The sequence below is a fragment of the Centrocercus urophasianus genome, unplaced genomic scaffold (genome assembly GCF_019232065.1).
Source record: "Centrocercus urophasianus isolate 14NV4802_14NV808 unplaced genomic scaffold, USGS_Curo_1.0 seq_11, whole genome shotgun sequence".
Classification (NCBI taxonomy): domain Eukaryota; kingdom Metazoa; phylum Chordata; class Aves; order Galliformes; family Phasianidae; genus Centrocercus; species Centrocercus urophasianus.
Window position 1 is genome coordinate 21,862,993 of NW_024884253.1, and position 27,353 is coordinate 21,890,345.

Consider the following 27,353-nt stretch of genomic DNA (forward strand, 5'->3'; position numbering starts at 1 on the left):
CTCTCCTCGGCGTAGCCAAGATGGCGGTGGACACCGCAACCGAGCTGCTGTTTTTAGACACGTTCAAGCACCAGAGCGCGGAGGTAATGCGGTGGGCTTGTCTTGTCGGTTGTCGTAACCGCGTTCCTGCTCGCCCCGATACCTCAAAGCCCGTTGCGAGGCATGGACGAGCGGGGCTGGGGTAGGCTCCCGTGGGCGGCCTGGGCTGGCGGTGAGCGGCTGGGCCGGAGCGAGCGGTGCTTGGCTCAGCTCTGCTGAAGAGGGCACCTCCGCCTCCTCCCGCCACTTGGGCTGTAGTCTTCCCGCTGCGAACACCGGCGGAGCTAAGGGAGCCAGTGCCGGCCCTTTCTGGAGATAACGGGGAGAGGCGAGCTGAAAGCGCAGGGTTTGGGAGTCGTGATTGCGGGCATCTGCAAGGGAGGGAGTGGGGAAGAAGTGCGCTGGGTACTTATCAGATGGCTTTTACTTCCTCGTAGCATCCAGTGGGAGCTGTATGTACCATGAACAAAACAAGCACTTCAGCCCTGTTTTCATAGTGAGGGCATAAACATTTCACTTGGAGCCGCTCGTGTTACAGCTCAGCCTCTTGTGCCTATCTGGAGGGAGGAAGAGGACCTTGAAGGGGAAAATGTGAAGCATAGTGTAGCTTGTGGGATAAATTTTGTGCAGAGATTTTTGAGCGGTGACGGGGATTCTTGGTTGGGAGGGACCTACAGGACGTATCGAGCCCGACGTGCAGAACAGTTCCTTGCAGCCGTTCTGTAATGGTAATAAAAAAATTTTGTGCAGAGAAAGAAAACAAAGCGTTTTGAGCTGATCTGCAATTAAAAATAAAGCAGAAGTTATTCTGCCACCCTTTGTAGTTGCCTCTTTTAGCCAGATGTGACTGTGTTTCTCTTCTACTATTTAAGACAGTGTTGAGTAGGAAGTGCTTGCCATTTGCCTTCTTCTCAGAGCAGTATGCTCTCTTACTGAATGGTTTTTAATTATATATATATTGTTTTCTGGCACTTTCATTCTTGCCAATGATGCTTTTTGAACTTGAACTAGTCTGAATTATCATTTAAGAAAAAATTAAAGAGAACAAAATGCAGCTTTCATATTGTAGAAAAGCCACCGTTATGCTACAATAATTCTCCAGCTAAATGGATCGTCTGCATTGCCTTGGATCTTTCTCATCTTGGAAAGTATTATTTAGCTTTCTAGTGAAGTTATTTATTTGGTGCTAAAATGTGTTGGGCAATTCAGATCTAGTTTGTTTTTCTTCTTTTTTAATTATTTTTTTTGGAGGAAGATTGAACTGGACTCAGTTGTGATCTTGATGAGGTTGCTGTATGGCAGTCCTGTATCATTTAACCAGAAATGTGTCTCTGGGCTGTGCTGCATGGCTTCCTCCAGAAATTTTGAATCTTACATGTGACAAATACATCTCTTTTAAAGCAAAGCACTTCCACAGTCATCAGTCCTTTAATAAAGCTGTGCTTCCTGTCACAGCATGTTTCCTTTTGTTCTGTCCTCCTAATGATAATGCTTCAGTCCTTAGGGCAAGATCCTGTGTTTGTGCTAAAAGATCATAGAATCCTTAGAATTGAAAGGGACCTCTGAAGGCCAGTTGTCCAGCTCTCTTGTAGTGAACAGAGACGTGCACAGCTAGATCAGGTTGTCCAGGGCCTGATCCAGCCTTGCCTTGAAAGTCTCCAGGGATGGGGCATCAACCACATCACTGGACAACCCGTTCCAGTGCCTCACCACCCTAATTGTAAAAGATTTTTTCCTTATATCTAACCTAAATCTACCTTCTTTGAGCTTGAAATCATTTTCCCCTGTTCTGCTACCAGAGACCCTGCTAGAGTTTGTCCCTTTCTTTCCTGTAGCTCCCCTTTTAGATACTGAAAGGCTGCTATCAGGTCACGTTGCAGCCTTTTCTTGTCCAGGCTGAACAGCCCCAGCTCTCTCAGCCTGAGAGAACCTCATAGGAGAGGTGTTTCATCCCTTGGATCATTTTTGTGGCCTTCCTCTAGATGTACTCCAAAAGCTCCATGTCTCTCCTGAATTGAGGACTCCACATCTGGACGCAGTACTCCAGGTGAGGTCTCACCAGTGCTGAGCAGAGGGGCAGGATCACCTCTCTCACCCTGCTGGCCAAAATTCTTTTGATGCAGCCCAGAATACGGTTGGCTTTCTGGGCTGTGGGGGCACATTGCTGCCTCTTGTCCAGCTTCCCCCACCAGTACCCCCAAATCCTTTTCAGGAGGGCTGTGTTCCATCCTTACATCCCAGCCTGTACTGATAGCAGCATTTATATTGGTGAGCAACAGGTCCAGTATCGCATCTCCCCTGGTGGGGCCATCAATTGACTTAGAAAATTATCCTCAATGCATTCTAGGAGCCTCCTGGATTGCCTACAGCTCTCTGTGCTACTTTTCCAGCACATGTCTGGGTGGTTGAAGTCCCCCAGCAGGACAAGCACTTGCAATTGTGACACCTCCTGTAGCTGCAGGTAGAAGGCATCATTGATGGGCTCTGACTGATCTGCTGGCCTCTGGCAGACACCAGTCACAAGGCTCTCTTTGCTGCCTCAGTCTCTAACTGTCACCTCTAGGATTTTGACTTGCTCATGACTGTTCTTTAGGGACAGCTCTTCACATTCTATTTCTTTCCTGGTGTAGATAGCAACACTCCCATCTCTCCTTCCTTGCCTGTCCCTTCTGAACAGCTCGTAGCTGTCAATAACCACATTCTGGTCGTGGGAATCATCCCACCAGGTTTCGATGATGGCAGCTGTGTTGTAGCTTTCAAGCAGCACAGTAGCTTCCAGCTCCTCCTCTTTGCTTCCCAAGCTGTGTGCATTGGAGTAGAGGCTCTTCAGCTGGTCTTGTCACTCCCTTAAAAAGTAACTCCGTAGTTCCTTCTAGGAAACACCTAGATATACCAAGACAGACATACCTTGAGTTTCCCCCTTGCCTTCTCCTCTTGCCCCAGCAGTCACTGGCCTACCATCATAGAGTTTTGTATGTGCTACAGTGTTGCCAGCACCTCTCAAGGCAGTGGGTCAGTTGTTTGGTTGCTACTATATGGGAAGTTGGTGACCTTACAGTTACTTCCTTGTATGCTTAAACATACTTTTTAGGATTGCTAAAGCATAATATTTCTTTACATTTGCTATTTCTGTGTTCTGAATGGGCTTCCAAATATTGCAAAATTGAATAAATAAGGTTTAAGTGGAATTTTAAAAAATGCCAGGTCATTTAAAAATCTTCTCTGTTTAACAAGCAATTAACATCTTACAGAATTGAATTTTATAATTAGCATTGTAACCTAAGTTTGGTGAATAAAGAGTATTTGTTACGTTGCTTCCATTTTATATTTTACACGTTTTGCATTTCTTTCTTTGTGGTTTTTTTTTTTTTTGCAGCAAAGTACCAATATAGATGTGGTTCGTTTCCCATGTGTGGTTTATATAAATGAGGTACGTGTCATTCCTCCAGGTGTGAGAGCTCACACGAGTTTACCTGACAGCAGGGCTTACGGGTGAGTGTCTGACTCAGCAACACCTTCCTGTTTGTTTTTCTTCAACTTCTGTATTTCAATAGAACTTCCTGTCTGAAAAGATAAAACACATTTGCATGTCTGCTGCTCTTGTAATTATTTTGGGGAATCATTTAAACAGTATTATTTAAGGCTTTTTCCTTGTTAGTCATGCATACCCTGATAAGGAGATTGATGGGTTTAATTTTTACCTTTATTGTGTTTCCAGAGAGACATCCCCACACACATTTCAACTGGACTTGTTTTTCAACAATGTCAGCAAGCCAAGTGCTCCTGTTTTTGATAGGCTGGGGAGGTAAGCACTTTCACAATTACTTCAAGACTTCATTATCCACCTTCCCTTTTTCTTCTTGAGAGGTTCTGGGTGCAGAACATCTGCATCTCCCATATTTTTCTCATTTGGTCTGCCTTTTGCTAAGGAGTTTATATTCTCCTTGCCCTTTTGCTCCAGTTCTTGTGAGAGGACAGATGTTCATACTTAAGAACTGTTATTTTTAAACTTCTGTATCTCATATATATTAATGAAAAGTATTATGTGAAAATAAGTGGTTCTTCATTCCTGTTTTTCAGTGTGTGTTTTTGTTCAGTATTTTGTCATTGGCCGATCTGTTTAGTACTGCCATGTTTAGTTTCTATGAAATGCTTTGTAGTAATGGAAAAATAATGTTGTATATTTTACCTAACAGCCTCGAGTATGATGAAAACACTTCAATTATTTTCAGACCCAATGCAAAGGTAATGCAATGTGATTTAAACCTCCTTTTCTATACGTTTGTCATCTGAGTATAAAAGTGTGGTGCGATGGAACTGAGTAAAGCGTTCACTGTTTCAGATCTTGTTCTAAAACCTGCCTGTAGCTCAGGTGCTTACTGCTTTACAGCCTGTGTCATAGATGCTATATGAATGGCATCAGTTGTAGTAGACTTGATTGCTTGACATTTCTTACCAAGATTGCCAGTGTCATGAGCAAAGATGAATCAGAAGGTTATGGCTGCAGGCCACAAAAAATCATATCCTCTTCGAGTTTGTTTGGTCTGTCTCATTCAGATCAGTACATCTATGGCCCATGCTAATTAATGTTTTTGGTTTTTTTTTTTTTCCTTTGTTAACTGGAGGTATGATACAGGCTGTATGAATTAGGCAACACAATGCAAGTAATTGAGTGCTTCTAGAGGAGAATTACTTATTTCTTGTAATGATTTATATATCTTAAGTTTTCTCAGTTTTCAAAATGCAGATTGGAGGGACACTCCAATGTTCAGTACTTTGTTTTTGCTTCTATGCAGATACTGATACAGTGATATAAAGTAACTTTTATCTAGTTATCTGGTATTCTTTTAAAGAGATTTTTTTTCTTTTTTTCTTTTTTTTTTTTCTTTAAACAAATCCAAACAGGTCAACACAGATGGATTGGTTCTGAGGGGGTGGTACAATTGTCTGACTTTGGCAATATATGGCTCAGTTGACAGAGTAATCACTCATGACAGAGAATCACCTCCTCCACCCCCACCTCCTCCTCCTCCTCCCCAGCAGCAGCCTGGTGTGAAAAGAACCCCAAAGCATGGTAAGCCTTGATGGCCTTGAAGTAAAAAATGGCAATTAACCACATTAATTTTAATCCTGCATTATATTAAAAAGAATAATCTGTATTGTTAATAGCTTTGCTTATTAATGCAATTCTTGTTTACATCAGAAATGGTTTCAGAAAACAACCTCACATATTGTGCTGAGGCAAAATACAGATTAAATAATAGCTGGGAAATTAAGGTGTTTCTGTATCCAAAGTAGAACTGAAATACTAAAGTATACTATTTCTGTTTCTATGATTCCATTAAATGTGAGTTTTCATTTTCACAATAAATATAGTTGATGGAGAGAAAGAAGACCAGTTCAATGGCAGTCCTCCAAGACCACAACCTAGGGGACCAAGGACACCTCCGGGCCCTCCTCCTCCTGATGATGATGAGGATGAACCTATGCCAGTGTCAGGTAGAATGGCAACAGGCTGTTTTGTCTGCTGTACCACTGCTTAGTGGAGGCAGAATTCTGTTTCCTGTCCTGTGAGGTTTCCTGTCTGCTGTTACTGCTGCTGGACAGATTCCACTTGAGGGAAGGGATCTGAAAGAAAATCTGTATGAAACGTTACATTGTATCAATTTAAAAGATAATAGACTTAAGAATATCAGCTATTGGTCAATGCACATCGATCATAGTGTGCATATTTTGTATACATTTTCTGTTGGCTGTTGCTTGTTGTCCTTCCACTGCATCTCTGCTTGCAGCGTCTGCTGCACTGTGGGCTCTGTACAGATGAAAAGTGCCAAGAATTCTTTGCATACTTCTTGTACAGCCTTGCTGAATTAAGTGATTGTTGCTTGTTTTCTGCCAAAATATTCAGAGATTTTCTTGAAGATGTTCTTTTTGCATCTCCACTATGTGTAATGAAAAATTCTAATTCTGAGCACCGGATTTGACAGACATATTCTGATTTCTTAAACTTTGGGTTATTTTGGTGTTTTTTTTTCAGTGGTTGGAGAAAAAGAAGATGACGTGGACCATAGGGAGGATTACTTTGAGCCCATTTCTCCTGATAGAACATCCATTCACCAAGAAAGCCAGTATTCTGATGAAGGAGAGGTGGAAGAAGATCAACCAGAAGAAGGGGATGATGAAGAAGATGTGGATGTTGAGGAGGAGGAGGAGGAGGACGACGATGATGGACATACAGTAGAGAGTATTCCCGATGAAGATGAGGAGGAGGAGGAGGAAGATGAAGATGAAGAGGATGGTGAAGAGGAGGAGGAGGGTGAAGGTAAGTTAAGTTTATAAAAAAACATAAGAAAAACAAAGAAAAAGCTTTTTGACCTTTAGATTGCGGTACTATTATAATGAGTTGTAGTATAGAGAGCTGTATCTCATTTTGCTCCCCTCAGTGCTCCATTGTGTGCCTTGCCCATGGTTCTTGGGGAGAACAGTTTTATATTGAGGAATATTTATTTCATGATAGTAAATCTACAGGGGGGTTGGAGCTTGATGATCCTTGAGGTCCCTTCCCACCCAAGCCATTCTATAATTCTATGATCTTCCCATCAAGCTCTATAAAAAGAGGAAAACAGAGGTGGATTTTATAGATAAGAATGAACACTGGGTCCTGTTACCTGATTTTTAAAGAAATAGAACTGTGAAGCAAACAATAAGTGAATTACTAAACTGTTTTTTTTTTCATAATAATGTCAGTAATCATCTTGAATTATTTAAATTTGCTACCCATCCCTGTGTAAAACCTTGAGCTAGATGTTTAGTGGTAGATACAGTCATAAGAAGAAAATTTGAGAGTATTCTTATAGTAATACATAATTCATTTGAAAGAACTTTTTGCTTTATGTGTTCTTCTGAGTGTGTCCCTTCTTACATAAAATATGTCAGCTGGGGCTTTGACTTACAGCTGGACAGAGAAAGCTTTCTGTGTTGGTGTGTGATTGTTTTCTAACTAGTTTGCATTGAATACGTAATTATTTTGTTTTGAGCAGCTTCTCAGCAGTAATGAACTGGGTTATCCATAAGTTCTCTCATAACTGAATAATTTTCTTCTTAGGAGATGATGGATATGAGCAGATTTCAAGCGATGAAGATGGGATTGCTGATCTGGAACGGGAAACATTTAAATATCCAAGCTTTGATATTGAATATACACCAGAGGATCTGGCATCTGTGCCTCCCGTGACATATGAACCTTTTGAAAGGGAGCTTGGACCTCTTTTATACTTCAACTGCCCATACAAGACTGTATTTGAGAATGAAGTTGCTAAAATTAAGGACCTAGATCCAGAAAAAGAAAATTCAGGAGCAGTGGAGGCCTCAGTTAAATTAACAGAGCTGCTGGAATTATATCAAGAGGAAAGGGGTGCGAAGTGGGTGACTGCATTAGAAGAGATTCCAAGTTTAATAGTAAAAGGATTGAGCTATCTGCAGGTTAAAGACACAAAACAAGACTATGTTACCCAGCTAGTAGACTGGACCCTGCAAGCTTTAAGCCTTCAGGTAGCTCTCAAGCAGCCCATTGCTTTGAATGTCCGACAGCTCAAAGCTGGGACGAAACTGGTGTCATCATTAGGAGAATGTGGGACTCAAGGAATAACAGCACTCTTGCAGGCAGGAGTTATTAATGTGTTGTTTGAACTGTTGTTTGCAGACCATGTATCCTCCTCTCTTAAACTTAATGCTTTTAAAGCTCTGGACAGTGTTATTAGTACAACTGAGGGAATGGAAATGTTTCTAAGAGGTGGTGCAGATGCTCATGAAAAAAGTGGTTATCAGAAACTGCTCGAACTCATACTGTTAGATCAGACTGTGAGAGTAGTTACTGCTGGTTCTGCAATTCTCCAGAAGTGTCACTTCTATGAGATTCTGTCAGATATTAAAAAGGTGGTTGATCAGTTGGCTGAGAACACTCCTCCTCTTCCTAATCACACGGAGACAGAACAGGACCAGGACTTGGCAGGACTTGACAGAGCCAGCCAAGAGTATGAGAACGATGTGGAGGCTCCTATGGATATGGATCATCTTTTGGAATCTTCTAATATAAGTGAAGGAGAGGTGGAAAAACTCGTTAGTCTTCTTGAAGAAATTTTCCACTTGATGGAGACGGCTCCTCATACAATGATTCAGCCACCTGTGAAATCTTTCCCAACCATGGCACGCATTACAGGCCCTCCAGAAAGGGATGATCCTTATCCTGTTCTTTTTAGGTATGGTACTTGCAAGTTCACTTTTTAGAATGTGTCTCCTTCAGCTTGGTACAGATATTTTTAGGGATGACATTGTTGACTGACACTTTTCCTGATGTTTTGTTTTGTTTTTGTCACAAGTTTCTGGATTGTTTTGAGAGAATTTGATGGTTAATGTACCTGTTACCTTTGTTGGCTTTCAGTCAAGCCGAGCACACGCATAACAGCAAGCTAACCTCTGGCTGTGACAGATACTGTGCTAACATGTCAGTTGCATTCATAAATCCTGGATGTTTATGCTAGGTGCATTTGAAAGTTGTTATAGATCTAAGTGTTTTCCCTTTTTCAACCTGGAAGATGTTTACACATATGGATGAAGAGTATGAAGTTACCTCTCTCACTGTGCTGAGCTGGCAGGATATAAACCAGCATGCTGTTCTGTCAGCCTGGCTCAGTGTTCCAAAGCATGGGCAGAGGAGTTCAGGCCTGTCTGTATTCAGCTATTTATAGGATCCCATGTGTTATTTCTCTGTTAGCAAGTTATTATCTAGAAAGTATTTTTGTAAACGGCTTTCTTTGATAATAGCAGTGTAAATCACAGCTAAATATTAATATCTATAAGCAGACAGTCTTCAAGTGACAATATGACAAAGAGGAATTTTAAGGAAACTTAAAAGAGCAGGGATGTAATTTAGATGTTAGGTGAAGATTCTTTACTCAGAGGATGGTGAGGCCCTGGCATAGCTGCCCGGGGGAGCTGTGGGTGCCCCATCCCTGGAGGTGTTCAAAGCCAGGCTGGATGGGGCTGTGGGCAGCCTGAGCTGGCGGGTGATGTCCCTGCCCACGGCAGGGGGCTTGGAAATAGAGGGTCTTTAAGGCTCCTTCCAACTGAAACCATTCTTTTCCTGTAAATACTAGAACAGTTGTGTTTTGTATGTTTACAGTTTTGTACTGTTTTATTATTAGTTATTATTTCTCATAGTCCACAGAGCAGGTAAGTACTGAAGCTAGGAGGCAGGTAACTTTGCATTCTGCTGTTGTACAGTGTTGGCAGATGATTGCAATGTTACTGATTGCTTTCCTGTATGTTTTTTTTCAGATATCTTCATAGTCACCATTTTTTGGAATGCATTACTTTGCTGCTGTCTATTCCAGTGACAGGTGCACATCCAGGCGTGCTACAAGCTATCCGCGATCTGTTGCGTTTCCTGGCGCAGTCACAGAAGGGTCTCCTTTTCTTCATTTCTGAGTACGAGGCGACGAATTTGCTGATTAGGGCACTTTGTCAGTTTTCTGATCCGGATCAAGAGGAAGGTCTCCAATCAGATGGTGCAAACGAGGACACGTTTGCCCTGTGGCTCCTCCATTCGACACAGACGTTACAATGCATTTCAGAATTATTCTGCCACTTTCAGCGGTGCACAGCCAGTGAGGAAACCGACCACTCCGACCTGCTGGGAACGCTTCATAACCTTTACTTGATCACCTTTAACCCTGTGGGAAGATCTGCTGTGGCTCATGTTTTCAGTCTGGAGAAAAACCTCCAAAGTCTTATTACTTTAATGGAGTACTATTCCAAAGAAGCTTTAGGGTAATTATGCATATATTTGCATTTGTTAGATTTCTACATTTCGGAAGTATCTACCTTTTAAAAATAATTCAGTATAATTAAATATTTTGTCCTTTTAGACCATGAACTTGTTGAAAATACCTTAAGTAGAACAATGTTATTGAAAATAACAGAGGGCTGGAGCACCTCCCCTAAGAAGACAGGCTGAGGGAGCTGGGCTTGTTTAGCCTGGAGAAGAGAAGGCTGCAGGGTGACCTCATTGCAACCTTCCAGTACCAAAAGGGAGCCTACAAACAGGAGGGGAGTCAACTCTTTACAAGGGTCGATAATGGCAGGAGAAGGGGAAATGGTTTTAAGTTGAGGGAGGGAAGATTTAGGTTGGATGTCAGGGGGAAATTCTTTACAGAGAGAGTGGTGAGGTGCTGGAACAGGCTGCCCAGAGAGGTTGTGGATGCCCCGTCCCTGGAGGTGTTCAAGGCCAGATTGGATGGGGCCCTGGGCAGCCTGGTCTGGTATTAGATACGGAGGTTGGCAGCCCTGCTTGTGGCAGGGGAGTTGGAACTTGAAGATCCTTGAGGTTCCTTCCAACCTGGGCCATTCTGTGATTCTGTGAAGATCAGGCCTCACAGTTGTGATCAAGTACTTAATGCCCAAAAGTTGTGTAGGTCATCCATAAAGATGTTATGATATAGATCAGACATTTGGTTGTATGAAAAAATCAGTAAGCAGACAGTTCTCATTTAAGAGGAAGATTTGTGTGGGGATGCCCACTTCTCACGGGTGGGAGTCTTAGTTCATGAAGTTCTTATGTGTGTTAAAAGTAGTCATATGCTCTGGACAGGCAGTTGTTACTTTAGGTAGCAGCACTTCCAGGCAAAAATTTAAAAGCAGAGACAAAGTTACAGAAAAAGATTTGCTGTTGACTCTTGTCAGTGCCCTCAGCTCTCATTTTTTATGGGTGCTAAAATATGTGTTAAGCAAATATAAATGGAAACTTCAAAAAACGCAGGAGAAATTTCTTTTTTAATGATAATTATATGGGGAAAGCCTTGCTGAAACTGAAAGTTCTGTACATGGAATTTTAAGTGTTAAAGTATGAAAATCAAGCAAATTTGCATTAGCCGGGATCTACAGAAGATTCTTATCGTTGTTTCAGAGACTCAAAGTCTAAGAAGTCAGTTGCTTATAATTATGCCTGCATCCTTGTTCTGCTGGTGGTTCAGTCTTCCAGTGATGTCCAAATGCTGGAACAGCACTCGGCGCCTTTGCTGAAGCTTTGTAAGGCAGACGAAAATAACACCAAATTGCAAGGTACAGTATGTGTCATTATCAACTGAATTGTCTGCATGTATGGAAGAAACCTTTTATGTGTGGGTAATTGGTACTTCACAATCATCTGGTTTGGATAATGTATATAATGAAATTCCTCTTCCAGCTGCAACTGATTAGTTGACTCACAGATATTATGTGTAATTTTTTTCCCCGCTAATGACAGTTTAATAGGAAATTCTGTGTAGTTAAATTATTTTTCAAGTAATATTAACTACCACGGATTTTGGATAATTGCAGGAAGTATGAAATTATTTTTGTGTTGAAAATAACTGAGGAGAGCAAATTTCAGAATTGGACTAACTAGTTAGTGAGCAGACTCTTAACTTCTGTTGTTTCCTTTGGCGATGTGGGCTTACAGGGTCTGTATATGCAAATAAAGGAAATATTCCTGGGACTGTTTCCTGGCACCTGGGCCAACTGGCATGGAATAGTCAGGTTTCTGTTACTAAATCTTTTGACCTCCGAGTTGTGCCGTGGGATCTTCCCTCAGTAGTGTTGACTCAGATGGGGCTGATTGGACGAAGGCTGCTGGGGGCCATTCTGACACCTGAACAACATGCTGTGATGGCCAGAGTTGTGCTCTGCACTGCTGCACTGCTGTGTCTAGATCTCCCAGCAGTTTCTCCCAAAAACTTGCAGGCGCTGACACAAATCAGAATTCTTCAGAACTTCAGTTTGATTTCCCCCCCTGCCATGCTTTTTGCCTCTGCTGATTGTCAGACTGTTTTGTGAGGAGTGGATCTAGTTTATATCCTCCTTCTTAATTTGTAGCCATTTGGCCTTCGAACCTTCAGGTTCTTCTGCCTGTTTTCAGGAGCAATGAGTTTAAAAACTTGAAATCTCTCTACCAAAGATTTGGGACGTTCAGGTTATTCTGGTCAGAGAGAAACTTACTGTGTAAAGACTTTCAGAGAGAATAGGTGCAGAGATTGGTTCTGTTTGGGCATTCATGGGATGTTTGTTTTCAGTTTTTAATAACCTGTTATGTACATCAAGAGCAAGGACCTATTTTCCTTAATGGCTTTTTCTTTATCTGACAGTGGGACCCTTTGTGTCTTTTGTAAAATACATTTACTTACGAATAACACAAAACAAGCTGAGAATTATGTGAGTGTTCAGGTTGACCAGCAGAATACTTGAGGTGTATTGATTGTTTTGAAGTCTTGCTTTTGATGGTGCTTTTCTGCTTGCTGTCGAGTATGCTTTATGGATTTTGCACTTGGACTTAGTACCTACTGTGTAGATTGAGTACGTTTTTATTGAATAAAACTCTATGTTCATAAATGCACTGACAAGTTACTTGATTAACAGCAAGTGTTGGTTTTTTTTTTTCCCCCAGAGCTCAGCAAGTGGCTCGAACCTTTGAAAAACCTGAGATTTGAAATAAATTGTATTCCAAATCTTATTGAATATATCAAACAGGTTAGTAAAATACAGATAGATACTCTTTTTTAGTTGTACGCTATAGGCTTATGCCTTTTTGTAGTTTGATACTTTTATCTTGGGTATATACCAACATGATATTTAAAAACAGATGCTTCTATTAAAGTTTATGATCTAGGCCGATTCTTGCTTTCAGTTATATTTAGTGAAACAAAACTGCAGGTAGCTGAGTGCAAAGTTTATATCGTTATATAAACAATCAGAATGTAATTTGTAAAAACATAGCCTTATTTTGTATCTTTCTCTATCCTTTGATTTTGAGTTTTTAATCCAACACTGAAGTGTATCCTGGTCATGTGCATTGGGAACCTAAGGCCAAGAGGTGTGATCAACATGGGAAGTAGAGCTGTCATCTGCCAATTCTTGGGAAGTAATTTTGCAGGCAGAGGCAGGTTGCTCTTTCACCTGCATTGAGCAGGCAGCAGTTTTTCATTTTGCAGCTTTGGTTACTAAGAAAGGCCAAATACAGGGTTATTTGCCAGGAAAGCTGAAAGGAACTTCCAACTGTTTTCTCCTGGAGTTAGCTCCCAGAGAAGAATTCTCTCCTTAAGTTCACTGAAATAGATTTTTAGCATTAGCAATTAATTTTTCTTGTTTAAAACATCAAACAGAAGAATGCCTGTATTGGAAGGATAGAATATAAAATGTAGTCATTTATATGTTTTGAAACAGCAGAAACTTAAAGTCTGCTCTTCTGATTTTTGTTAAATGAAAACCTTACTTCTGGAAAACGGTCTTGAAAACCTCCATTCCCTTCAGTAGAGGCTGGTAGTCAGTGGATGATAAATGATAAATATACCTGTGTGTGTCTATATGTAGGCATATAATATACATATATACCTTAAGCACTAACAGCCTTTTGTCCATAGCTGGTTTTCCAAGGTTTGGGCTGTCAAGTTTGCTTTTCTGTATAATTAAGCAAATGTGTATAACAGTCTGATGACTAAGCTGCTCGTTTGTTGCAGTGTCAGAATATAAAGCAAGTAAAACGTTTGATATGAAGTCATTTATTGTAATACAAGTGTTTTTTTAATTTTGTTTGAAGAACATTGACAGTTTGATGACCCCAGATGGAGTTGGTCTTCCTACGGCACTTCGTGTTCTCTGTCATGTTGCGTGTCCACCACCTGTGGTAGAAGGTACGGCAGATACGTTAGTTTTGTTTAACGCAGAAATCTTGGTTTCCTGAGTCTTCTACTTAAACATGTCTGCAATGTAACTGTGACTTCCTGGGAGGAATCAGGCATTCAGAAATGTTTTTTTGTTTTCCATACAGGTCAACAGAAGGACCTTAAGTGGAATCTTGCAGTAATTCAACTGTTTTCTTCTGAGGGAATGGACACGTTCATTCGCGTTCTCCAGAAGCTGAACAGCATCCTTATCCAGCCTTGGCGGCTGCATGTCAACATGGGCACCACCCTTCACAGAGTTACTACTATTTCTATGGCCCGCTGCACCCTTACGCTGCTTAAAACCATGCTAACAGAGCTGCTGAGGGGCGGATCTTTCGAATTCAAGGACATGCGTGTCCCGTCGGCACTTGTTTCTTTACACATGCTCCTGTGTTCTATTCCTCTCTCAGGCCGCTTAGACAGTGATGAGCAGAAAATTCAGAATGACATTGTTGATATCCTACTGACTTTCACGCAGGGCGTTAATGAGAAGCTTACCATTTCGGAAGAAACCTTGGCAAACAATACTTGGTCTTTAATGCTGAAAGAGGTTCTCTCCTCCATTCTGAGAATTCCTGAGGGTTTTTTCTCCGGACTTATACTGCTTTCAGAATTGTTGCCTCTTCCACTGCCCATGCAGACAACTCAGGTATAATTTAGATTTATTTAGTTTTTAAAGAATTTCAATTGCCTGTAGCTGTTTTAGACCATCTTCCTACCTGTGGGATAACAGATAGATGAAAGGGTGCATTCAAGTTTTTATAAAGCATTTCTGTTCATGTAGGTTCTTTAGAGGTATGTTTCTCATGGTGGAGGGAGGGGAAAGGGGAAGGGAGGAATTGGAGCATCTTTTTCACTTCATAGTTAACCATTTTTCTTCTCTAGATTATCTGGACTACCATTGTATTAATGAAATAATGGCTGGCAGTGCCAGCTTGCAGTGTAGTAAGGCATGCGTCTTGAATTTGTCATCTTTAAGTAAGCATAAAAGATGCATGGCAAACCATGCTCCCAACAGAATACCTGACTTGTGGCTCTGTCATTCAGTGATATTAATGAAAATGGCACTGTGTTTTTTTGTGGAGGACAATATCAGTACTTAGTATTTGTTTACGCTTTGCAGTAGAACTGAGTTTTTATGATGAAAGTGGGAAGGAAAAACCTCCTGTTCTTCTGTTCCTGCAGGTAATTGAGCCACATGATATTTCAGTGGCACTCAACACCAGGAAGCTGTGGAGCATGCATCTTCATGTTCAGGCCAAACTGATACAAGAGATAGTTCGATCCTTTTCTGGTTCATCTTGCCAGCCTATTCAGCACATGTTGAGACGTATTTGCGTTCAGTTGTGTGACTTGGCTTCGCCTACTGCTCTTCTTATCATGAGGACTGTATTGGATCTAATTGTAGAAGACCTACAAAGGTATCCTCATTTCTCTATTGCAAAGAATTCTTTAATGGACTGTTAATCTCTCCCAGGTTCTTTGCAGCTGATTCAGAAAGAGAAAAATACTTCCAATATTTACCTATTATGAACGGAACGAATTCTCAGTCCAATAGTATATACTGTGTACTGATAATGCCTAGTGTTGGCAAGGAGCAGTATCAGAAGAGGAGAATCAGGGCAGACCTCACTGCACTCTACAACTTCCTGAAGGGAGGTTGTGGTGCAAAAGGGTCTGGCCTCTTCTCCCAGGCAAATAGTAGGACCCGAGGAAATGGCCAGAAGTTACACCAGAGGAGGTTTAGGTTGGACATTAGGAGAAACTTTTCTGAGGGTGGTCAGGTGGTCAGGCACTGGAATGGCTGCCCAGGAAGGTGGTGGAGTCGCCGTCCCTGGCAGTGTTCAAGAGGCACCTGGATGAGGAGCTACGAGATGTGGTTTAGTGCTTGTGGTACTAATAGGAATGGGAGGGTGGTTGGACTAGATGATCTTGCAGGTCGTTTCCAACCTTGTGATTCTGTGTGATTCTGTGTGATCATACCTCTCCACTGCTTCACTCTGTGCATGTATGGAAAGTATTTTAGGAAGGCTTTTTTCAGGCTGTCCCTCTCAAGACTTTTCTATTCACTTTTCTATTCACACAAATTTTTCTAAAGGACTTATCTGAACTAAATAAGCTTACTGGGATTTGCATATCAACAGGGAAATATGCAGATATTTGTCAGGTGCAGGAGGTTGAATGAGTACTGTTTATTTTAGGTGCATAGTCACATTCTGATGCAACTGAAAGTTGTTTAGTGGAAGTTAAAGAAAATAAAGTACATACAGCAGGTGTTTTGTTTAGAATGTAGAATTATGACTCCTGCAACAGTTAGTATTCCAGTTTGTTTAGATCACTTCTTAGAACAGCTTTTCCTATATATTCAAAGTGCGTTGATATCCTTTCAGCAACACAGAAGATAAAGAGAAACAATACACTGGTCAGACTACTCGATTGCTTGCTTTATTGGATGCCCTGGCTTCACATAAAGCTTGTAAATTGGCCATTTTGCATCTTATCAATGGAACTACTAAAGGTGATGAAAAGTATGGAGAAGTTTTCCAGGAGCTTTTGGCTTTAATGCGATCAGTTGGAGACAACGTCACTCATCAACAAAGCGCGGAATACGTAACTTCCATTTTGCAGTCCCTCTGTGATCAGGTATTTTTTATGTTTAATGCATAGTGTTTTTTGGGGAAAAATTCAGTGATGTTATTTCTTAGGAGCATGTGGGGTTTTTTTGTTTATTTTTCCATAAGAGGAAGAACCCATCAATGTTGTTAAAATGCAAAAAGTAAAAAGTTCTGTACGGTTGGCTACTGTGACAGACTTGCTGCCAGTCTTTCTGTTCTTGGTTATAAATCACTGAATCACTATGGCTGCTGTTTTGTGGTCATTAGAGACCAATGATGCAAAGGCTGACTGTTCTCTCAGCTGCAGGGGATATCGTTTCTCCTTACAGGAAGATTTTGGAGGTTGGGCCACTGGCAAAACTTGTGCTGTCACTATTCACTTTTTACCCAGTTGAATAATGTGTCTCCTAGCAGTCTAATTGAAATCTCTTCAACATAACATTCCAAGTCTGAAGACTTGTATGACAGACTGCTGCCACTGTTACAAACCAAATACCCCCACAACAACAATAACAACAAGAAAAAAAACCCACACAGAATAAAGTGGGAAATCTGCAAACTGATTCTTGGAGTAGGGCAGGTAGTTTCTCATGAGTTATATGCATAGATTTGCATGTCGTTGCTTATCTTATCAGTTGCATGAGTTTGGTTTAATCCAGTTATGCAAATGACTCTTGGGCACGGTTGGTAGAGATCAGTCAGCCACTTGCATTTAAGCAGGAGTCTTTGCCTATGCAAATTCATTGTGAAAATCAGTCTTGTGTTACGTTACATAAAACATGAAGGAGCAGTAGATGTTGTATTTCCTAAGTGGTGCTTGCAGCATCTAAATTTTGATGAATGTCTTGAGATTAAGGGACAGTTTGACTCTCTAAGCAAAAAGCATAATTCCAAGGTAAGATATTACTCCCTTACTGTCTGGCATTGAGTTGTGGCTTTGCTGTCACTTCTCACCCTTCGTATCTTTTATGTTTTAAAGAATCAGTGATAGTTTGCAGTCCTTAACAGAAGCAAATTAGAAAGGATACATTAGTTTAATGTGTTACTAGTCATTAATGACTACCAAATATGGGAATATGCTGATAAAGAAGTAGTGAAAGAGCCTAGTGTTCCTAATGTGATGTGTGGTTTATATTTACTGCCTGTATTTCAAATGCTTTTTTACAATGTGAATAATAACCACTTCTTGTAGGATATTGCACTCATTTTACCAAGTTCGTCAGAAGGCTCTGTGTCAGAGTTAGAGCAGCTTTCCAATTCCTTGCCAAACAAGGATCTGATGCCATCAATTTGTGACTGTCTAATGGAAACATTAACCAATTCTGAGAGCAGTTACAATTGTCTGCTGACGTGCATCCGAACAATGATGTTCCTTACAGAGCATGACTACGGCTTCTATCACTTGAAGAGGTATGAAATCTTAGGATATCTGTGACAACTTAAAATTTTATCAAAATCTTCTGCAGTATGAAATCAGAGGAGGATTTGGAAGGCTTATGAATTCCTACTTCTCCATCTGGGAGTCCTAGATGTAATATGAAACTGTACTATCACTGTCATATGAAACTGTAATATCACTGGAACAGGTTGCCCAAGGAGGCTGTGGATGCCCCATCCCTGGAGGCATTCAAGGCCAGGCTGGATGTGGCTCTGGGCAGCCTGGTCTGCTGGTTGGTGACCCTGCAGACAGCAGGGGGTTGAAACCAGATGATCATTGTGGTCCTTTTCAACCCAGGCCATTCTATGATATGCCATCACAAGGCTGGAGGATTTGAATGAGATAAAGTTCTCACACCTTGACCACCCAACAATTAGGGCTTTTGAAATGGAAATTTTTTTTTAAGCTACATGTATTAAGTCCACTCTGCTTTGAACAGAATGTATACATGCAGTGGGCAGTACCAAGTTGTTTTGTCACTTCTTTCCCTGTCCTGGATTTGGACTGAGTTCTGTCCACTGAAGTGAGGTGCACAGACAGGGATGGTGCGAGGCATTGCAGCACTGCTGATAAAAGGCTGCTCAAAGTACTCTTCTGAGCAGTGTTACAGAAGTGTGCTGCTCAGACTTAGCAAGCTACACAACTTGTCAATGAAAAATAGGTTAAAGGCGTTGCTGTTTCTGTGATTCTCTTTTCCTCCACAAGGTGTAAATGCCATTCTCTGTTGGTTTTTGAGGTATTGCTGTGGTGTGTATAGCTGTGTCTGAGCAGTCTGTGGACTGCAGTGGTGAGAACAACGGTGGAGTGCAGAGAAAATGATGTAGCTCCAGCTTTGTAGTCAAAACTCCATAATGATGAAACTTACCAAGTTCCCTTTGTAATGTACGTTACTGTGATAAGTTACAGCGCAGCGGTCACAATGCATCACTAATGCAGTGGGTTTTTTTTCTTTTTTTCTCAAAAAAAAACCACCAAAAAACACCCCCAAACTGAAAAACCAGCTCTCTAAGGAAACACAGCAGTGCTCTGTATACTGTACTGAAGCGCATCATAACCAGTTTCAGCAAAGACACGGGTGAACTGGCCTCCTCTTTCCTGGATTTTATGCGACAGCTTCTCAGCTCTGATACTCTGGTGAGTGACCATGAAATGAACAGACAAATTCAGTGGCTGCTCTCTGAACTCTGCAGTGTGAGATGCATTCAGGAGTTATTTCAGAAAGCACATGGCTGTGTAGATAGCTCTGCAAAGCTTTTCCATCAGTAATATCAGGGCCACTTTTAGTTTTTAAAGAAATCTGTGGAAGTTGAGCAGAACACAATAAATAAGAGCTTTCAGAAGGAAAAAAGCGGCATCTTGAGTCTTTAGGATAAGTGACATTGGCAGCACAAAAAAAGTCTTATGGTAGAATGGCTTCCTCTGAAAGAAGGCTTATGGAACATCAGTTTTACTTGAGTAAAAATCTAATCTATTAGTTCCTTGACTTTCCTAGGTGAGCGGTGTGCTGTTGCATCCAGGTTTTAGATTCATTATGGCGTGTTAGAGAGTTGCTGCATTAACACTTACTATAGAAAGTATTATAGAAATATAGTGCAGTATATAAAGACTGTTAATGTATAGAAAGAAGTCTAAAATAATTATCATTTCTCTGATACAGACCTCAGTTTATATGGGAAAAGATTGGATTAATCTTGTTGCAGGATTGAAATATACTTATTAAAAATATTTTGCATTATATACCTTTAAATCTGCAGAAATTACTCTTTTGCTGTATTTCTCTACTGTATATTTAAGTTCTAAGGAGTTTGCAGTCTTAGAAGTATAATGAACATTTAAGTATACTTATTTCCCACTTCTCATGTTTTCTAGGGATGTTGTGGAGATGATGGGAGCCTTATGGAAGTAGATGGATCTCATCCAGGCAGAACGCTGGGTCTCACCACTGCAGAGTTAAAACATCTACTGCAGAGCAAAGAGGAAACCCCAGAAAACCTGCTGCTTGATCTGGAAAAACATGTGATGGTAAGAGAATTTGAATATTGTTGTATTGAATCGTGTTGTAATCTTGTCTCTGACTGCTTTTAAAGACTATCCCTATTTGATGAGATGTCATATGCTTTGCTCTTGTTTTAAGAAGTTTCAGGTAGGGCTGAGATCCAAGTGATGGATACATCTTCAGTGCATTTGTGGAGGACAATGAAATGAGGGAGTGGCTGAAATGATGAACCACTGAGCCTCAATTGAATGACCTCAATAAACTTTTTAGGATTTGTTTAGCAGAAAGCTTGTGTGGGTCATGAGGCAAAATGAAGTGAGAGCAGGGCAGTGCAGTGCCTCAGCGCAGGCTGGGCTGGGTGGTTGTGCTGAGCGGGAGATTGAAACAGGCTGATGGTGCATTTCTTATAACAACCAAGGCTCCGTTCTGAGCAATTCTGGAAGGAGCATGGATGGCAAATGAGGGGGACCTCAGTGTCTCACTCCATGGAATGCTGGTGAGCTGTCAGCTGAAATGCTGTGTTTACCTCTGGCCGTCTTTACTTCTTGGCAGTTCTTTGAGAGCGTTCAAGCAAGGTAGTCAGGGTCCTAGAGCACATGTGCTATGGAGAAGGGATGAGGTATATGGGCTTATTTAGTCCCGTGAAGGGAGCTATCTTATAGCTGCTTACAGCAATGTGAGGATAGTTACAAAGCTGATGGAACCAAATTCTTCTTCATGGCTTCAGGTGAATAAACCAAAGAGTGATGGCCCCTGTCTGTGGCTTCAGAGGTTCAGGTTGATGCTAAGGGAAGAGTGGGAGAGGGAGAATAGAAAAATCGCTACAGAGTGCATTTTTGAAGACTTGGTTAGATTGGGTTAGGGCTGAGCTGATACGGCTGTGGTGGCAGTCTTGCTTCAAGCAGGGGAGTTGGACTAGAGGACTTGCAGAATTCCATCCATCCAGTGTTTCTGTGATTCTAATTAGAGACCAAATTCTAATATTCTGATCTAATTCTGCATCGTTGCTGACTGTCGTGCAGTAGACAGCTAATTTAGAAGAGTCCACAGAACAGCTGCTCTGCAATTTGCTCCACCGATGCCTTTCCAGTGCTCTCCTGCTGTCCCTCATCCCTGCTTCCAAGTCAGTGGTAAAACTAAAAGCCACAGTTGTGCTGAAGGAAGAGTAACAGATGCTTAGGATGTTGGAATGCCCTAGCAGAGGGCTTGTTAATTTCAACCTGAGGAGAATACACGTGCTGCAGAGCAATGTTACAGAGCTTGTTGCATGAGCTAGTAGTGAAGAATGCACCTGTGGTGACTGTTCTGTCAGCATACTAAGGAGCAATCTGCTCTCATGTGCGTACTGAAATGTCTCAGCTTCACTGTTTGTGGACAGATGGACTTTGCAGTGTAGTCTTTTTTTTAATAATTAACACAAAATGTTTATTTCTTGGAGGAGAGTAACAAATTCTGCCTTGTATGTTGACTTAGGATCATTCTAAGGAAGATGATGGCCTTGAATCCTTACTGGACAACATTGTTGGAGTCAGGCAAATGTTGGAATCAGCGGGTGATGCTTGTCCACTAAGTGACCAGGATGTGGAGCCTATCCTTTCTGCACCAGATTCTCTTCAGAATTTGTTTAACAACAGGTAAAATGGTTAAATGTGTGGGCTTATGGCCTGTGATTTACTTACAAACAGGATCTAAACAGAACTGCTATTGCTGCTCCCTACTAGTACCAGTATATTTAGTTTCATGCAGGTGTCCAGCATAAGGCAGCAGTATTCACCCCAGGTTGTGAAGTGCTCATGTGCTTGCAGTTGGCTGCAGTTCATAAAAAAACGTGTTTGGCATTATTTTGTTTCAGGACTACGTATGTGTTGGCAGATGTGATGGATGACCAGCTGAAGTCCATGTGGTTCTCACCCTTTCAGGCTGAAGAAATAGACACTGATCTGGATATGGTAAAAAGCTTCATTAACGTTACTGAAGTGGGTTTAAAAGTAAGGCTTAACCTGGGATAGATTCACGTGGGCGATTGACCCAGGTGCAGGAAGGCTAACATTTGTTAAAGGGTTATTATCAAATGCCTCCAAATTGACACAGACACAAAATTGGCACCTTCCACAGCACTCTCAATGTACAACTCATCTCCTTTAGAGGGATAGTTCTATATTGCTGCTGGGGCTTTTCAGCAATTTGTGTTAAATGTAGATTAAGAACATGATTTATTTTGTTCTGTCCATACTTCTGTCACTGCAGTAATATTCAAAGAAGCTCATCTATGCTTTAAGCTCATCTTTGCTCTGATGTGACAGGAGTGGGGAAAAAAAAGGCAGTAGTAAATGAAACTGTGCACAGCATTTCTTCAAGTTACCTGAAACTTGATTTTTGTGATCTGAACTTTAAACATCTCTTTGAAAAATATGCAGTAACAAAAAATAGCAATTTTTAAATGAAGCACTTGTTAGTGTGTTAGCTTCTTATGCGAGAAATTGTCTGTTTCTGTTGACTCAGTTGCCTGCATTCTTTTTTAGTTTCATTCTTCCATGTTTACATGCAAAGATAGAAGTGCTTAAATTTCTTAAGCAAAGACCAAATAAGTGATTTGCATACAAGAGCTGCACTGATAAATTTATGGGACTGTAGCATAAGCAGAACAATGCTTGAAATTTAAGCCCTTTGTAGAGATTCAGAGGCATGAGGGCAATTTTGCTGCAGCTCTGCTGCTTTTTTTTTTTTTTTTATTGTTACTGCTGCTTTTATTTGAGCCAACTACTGCATTAAAAGGGAGAGGATAGAGCCTTTCACACTAGCAGAAAGAGCTGGGCTGTGGTAGGATCTCTGCTGATTCTCATCCATGCTGGTGCATGTTTTTTTTTTTTTAGAGGGGCTCATAATGATTGCTGTTATAAAACTTTATTACTGCAGGTAAAAGTTGACTTAATTGAACTGTCAGAGAAGGGCTGCAGTGACTTTGACTTGCAAGCAGAATTGGAGAGGTCATTTTTGTCAGAACCATCATCTCCTGGTCGGACAAAAACTACAAAAGGTTTCAAACTTGGCAAGCACAAGCATGAGACTTTCATAACTTCAAGGTAAGATGAGTTTAGTGAGTAAACAGCTGGTGTGGTTAGCACTGTTTTGTATCTTCTCAAAATGCCAAATACTTTTAAAATGGCATCGTTCTAATTTTGACATTAACAAAAGAAACCATGGTTTGTCATGACAGTGGAAAATCCGAATACATAGAGCCTGCAAAGAGAGCTCACGTTGTGCCACCACCAAGAGGAAGAGGCAGGGGAGGATTTGGACAAGGAATTCGACCACATGATATCTTCCGTCAGAGGAAACAGAACACAAGCAGACCACCCTCCATGCACGTGGATGATTTTGTCGCTGCAGAGAGCAAAGAAGTGGTTGCTCCCGATGGGATACCGCCGGCCAAAAGGCCACCAAAAGTGTCGCAGAAGATTTCTTCACGTGGTGGGTTCTCAGGGAATCGTGGAGGACGGGGAGCTTTTCACAGTCAGAACAGGTTCTTTACCCCACCTGCTTCAAAAGGTATGCCTTCTTTTTTATTAGAATTGCAGTAAATGAATGCTAAAAATGCTTCAGTAGTATTAGCCAGATTTTCCACAAATGAATCATTCCTGGCATGAGATGTTTTTGACATCCAGGAAGGAAAGAAGTTGTTTGGTGCTAGAAAAGGTTATCTCATGTGCTGTGAAATTGAACCAAAACTGCAAGTTCTTGTGTTGCCTTTCTGACCCCCACTCTTACAAAAGGAGTTAGCTGTTTCCTTTTCCATGTCACGGTCTTGTGTACAGCAACTCTTGGAGTGTTTCAGAGACAGAGATATACAAAGGTCTCTCTACCATTTTGATATAGTGGTTCCTGAAATCAGCCATCACAGTATGAATTTCAGTGGGGGTTGAATAAAAGGATGGAAGATTTTGACAAGAGCAAGATGCAAATTAGGAAGTTCCGCACAAATGTGCGCAAGAACTTCTTTACAGTGAGGTGACGGAGCACTGGAACAGGCTGCCCAGGGAGGTGGTGGAGTCTCCTTCTCTGGAGATGTTCAAGACCTGCCTGGATGCTGACCTGTGCGACCTGCTGTAGGGAACCTGCTTTGGCAGGGGGTTGGACTCGATGATCTCTGGAGGTCCCTTCCAACCCCTACAATTCTGTGATTCTGTGAAGCTGGAGGTTCTAGTTACCGTGTTAAACTTTTTTCCTGTACAGACTGCTTTCCTTTCCTTTCCATCCTGTAGGCAAGACAAGTTACCACAGCGGAAATGGAAAATACTTCCACTTAGGAAAGTCACAAGTACTGGGATTTGCTTGACAGCAAATACTTAAAGCATTAGGGGTGCCTCTTTGTACAGCAGCTAATGCAAATCTTTTAAAACCTGATATTGCATCTGAAAAGTAGATACTGTGCTGTGCATTAAACCAGGGGAAAATAATCTTTGAGTAAAAATACTGAGTATGTTAATGCGGTTTTATCTATTTGAATTATGTAAATACTGTGCTTACCCACTTAGTGCTTTGAAGATTCAAGTGAAAGAAACGTGAGATTTGCTCTACAGTGTATGGGTTATTCTCTCCCCATTTAGGAAACTACAGTCGTCGTGAAGGCGCTCGAGGCTCAAGTTGGAGCGCACAGAGTACGCCGCGAGGAACCTACAATGACAGTAGAGGTGGTCAAAGCAATTTTAACAGGGGTCCACTGCCACCACTGAGACCATTAAGTTCAGCAGGTACATGGTATTCATATGGGCATCGAACTATAGAAAATTCCTTGAATTTCATTTTTGCTTTACAAATGAAACCGTGCAAGGATGCCGCAAACACCTTGAAATTCAGCAAATTTTTTAAGCATATATGAACAGTTGTCACTGAGACTGTCAAATACGTGCTTTCGTACGAACTGTCCTGTAAGCCCTAAAACTTGCTGAATTGAACACTCGATCGCAGAACCTTAACTTTGCATTCAGATTTTTGCAGTTCAGTTGTCTTCATAACCACACGGTAACGTTAGAACCAATCAAAACAAAAATGCTGGCCTAAAAGAAAGGTGAAAATTAAAAGGAGAAAACAAAACCCGGTTTGTGTCTCGTCTTGTTTTTGTTTCCTGTGCTTTCACAGCACCTGCTGCACCTAGGCTTTTTTTTTTTTTTTTTTTTTTCCAACTGAGTATACTTTTCTTTGCTTTAAGGCTACCGACCGAGTCCTCGCGATCGTGCTTCCAGAGGCCGCGGAGGAATTGGACCATCTTGGACAAGTGCTAATAGTAGTAGCAGTGGTGGCTCAAGAGGGAAGTTTGTTAGTGGAGGCAGTGGAAGAGGTCGTCATGTACGTTCCTTCACACGATAAAATGGGACCTAATGGAAGAGCCCAACCACAGGGACTTCTGTGAAGATGACAAAGCTAACAGAGGCACTGAAGGACCAATTCAGAGTTGCTGGGTATCTGGAGGACACCGGGAGAATATTTTTGTCGGAAGAGAAGCTTTTGTTTGATACAAGACTTGAAATTTCAATAAAATTCAAGACTTTTTTGTGTACAGTTGTATATTTTTTTTTTTTGGTTCATTTTGAAAGAATGTTTTAATTTTTTCGTGGACAGTAGACTATTCAGTAAAGAACCTCGTTAAGCCTTGAAAGACTTCTAAAATATTAATTGTGCCAAAAGCAAGGTACAGATGTTTTGTGTGCGACTTATTACTGCAAGAAAATTCTATATAATTCTATAAAATTCTGTATGTAAGACAACTTTAGTTTTTCCTCTCAGGTGTAGAGCCACTAGCCCTTTTTTTAGCCGGTCTCGGTTATTAATGATTGAGGTACACTCAAGAGAAGTTGTAGCAGGTAATAGGAGATTGAAATTACAGTTATGTTTGTATTCTTTCATGGATTAATTAATTTATATAGGTTTTTTTGTACATTTTTGGTAACATAAGACACTTGAGCAAGATCTTGCACCTCTTAAAATTCATAGAAAATCTGTCACTGACTTTGGTGAGAATAAGACAACATCCTAGAATTCCTTTTATAATTCCAGTTCATGCATTAGGGAGCATAAATGTTATTTTGCTGGAAAACAGATTGTGCTTTGTGGTTGAACAGCAAGATACCCATACTGCCAGAGAGCCTGCAGGTAATTGGTGCCTGCCCATCTGCTGACATATGTAGCTGAGGAAGGGGCATAGATTCATGTGGAGACTGAACAACCACATAGTGAAGCAGTAATACTGAAACTTCCCTTTGAATAGATAGCTTGAATTTTTATTTCTGTAATACACAGACGGTTATATTGCAAAGAGCAAAACTTTTGCAAGCAGGAGTCATGGAGAAATGTTACCAGTAGATTCCTCTGAATTTATTTTCATGTTATACTCATAGACTGATGGAACTTGTTTACAAATTTGCGTTCCTTCTCAGTTGCGTGGGGTGAGGATTTCAAAAGCCATGTACGTTTTTAAATATGAGTTTCACTGTCCATTAACTGAGCTTGACCTTCCCTTATGCTTTGGTCTCTTGGCGTTACAAAAGTGCTATGAAGGGGTCTTCATCTAGTTGCATAAGGTGGAGTTACAACACTTTAAGTAATTGTAACTTACTTTGGACAGCTAATCTGCCTAGTGTCATCAACTTGAACAACCTATGTCAAACGTTTCTATAATATGATCACACTTTAAATGGAACTTTTTTTGGCTTTGTGCTGGTTGGCTAAATCAGGCTGGCTTTTACCTGAATCACAGAAGGCTCCAATTGAGCAGACTGACTGTGGAAGACTTTGGGGCATAACGTCCCATGGTTTGCGAGCTGACGAGCTGGCACAAAGTCAGTTGAGTTAACTTAAGAAAGTGGTGAGCTTCTATTGACTGACTGGGCGCACTTAAAGGGAATAATATGCATTCACACAAATATGTATTTTTGTCGTTGTATAAATGAACATGAGCAAAAAAAATGATTGGAGGTTACACAGTTTTCTGAATGGTGAAAATAACAAGATGCAATTTTACTAACGATGCAGATGTAATGACTGAAATGGGTGCAGCTCTCAGGCATTCCAGGTATTAAGGCCATTTGTTTAAGGAATACTGCATAAATATTTTTTCAAGTCGACTCCTTCAGATCACGTGTTTAAGGTTTTTAATTTTTTTAAAAAACTTTACTGTGTTTGAAACTAGCAGGGATATGAATCATTTGTTTTCTGTCAGGGAATTTGAAATGAAAAGTGTCAGGCATGGAATAAATATGTAAATCTACAGTACTGGTTCTTGAAAGTTTAAAATATATGGCATGTCACACTAATCATTTTCAAACTAGGAAGAAACAAAGGGTTGGTTAAGTTCTTTAAGATTTATGCAATCTGTAAATTTAGTTAAACTTGAAAAATAATTGTCTTTGTTTTTTGTTATTGAACTCTGTAGCCCTTCGATGCTAAGTGGTTCCTTTCTTGGATAAATTCAACTTGAAATGATGCTCTTTATTTGGTTTGACTCTTTTCAACTT

General features: G+C 40.9%; 1 protein-coding gene across 1 annotated transcript; it reads left to right on the top strand.

Moving 5' to 3' along the window:
- Window positions 1–27,321, top strand: VIRMA (vir like m6A methyltransferase associated). The gene is made up of 24 exons (XM_042838906.1): window positions 1–83; window positions 3,416–3,531; window positions 3,758–3,844; window positions 4,236–4,284; window positions 4,945–5,113; window positions 5,416–5,538; window positions 6,077–6,361; window positions 7,145–8,297; window positions 9,376–9,867; window positions 11,003–11,157; window positions 12,518–12,600; window positions 13,667–13,760; window positions 13,898–14,442; window positions 14,979–15,214; window positions 16,184–16,436; window positions 17,601–17,818; window positions 18,848–18,980; window positions 19,716–19,868; window positions 21,316–21,476; window positions 21,695–21,791; window positions 22,759–22,925; window positions 23,060–23,391; window positions 24,450–24,593; window positions 25,052–27,321. Exons 1-24 carry the CDS (start codon window positions 21–23, stop codon window positions 25,207–25,209), a joined length of 5,466 nt encoding a protein of 1,821 aa, XP_042694840.1. The 5' UTR covers window positions 1–20; the 3' UTR covers window positions 25,210–27,321.
- Window positions 27,322–27,353: the final 32 nt, after the last annotated feature.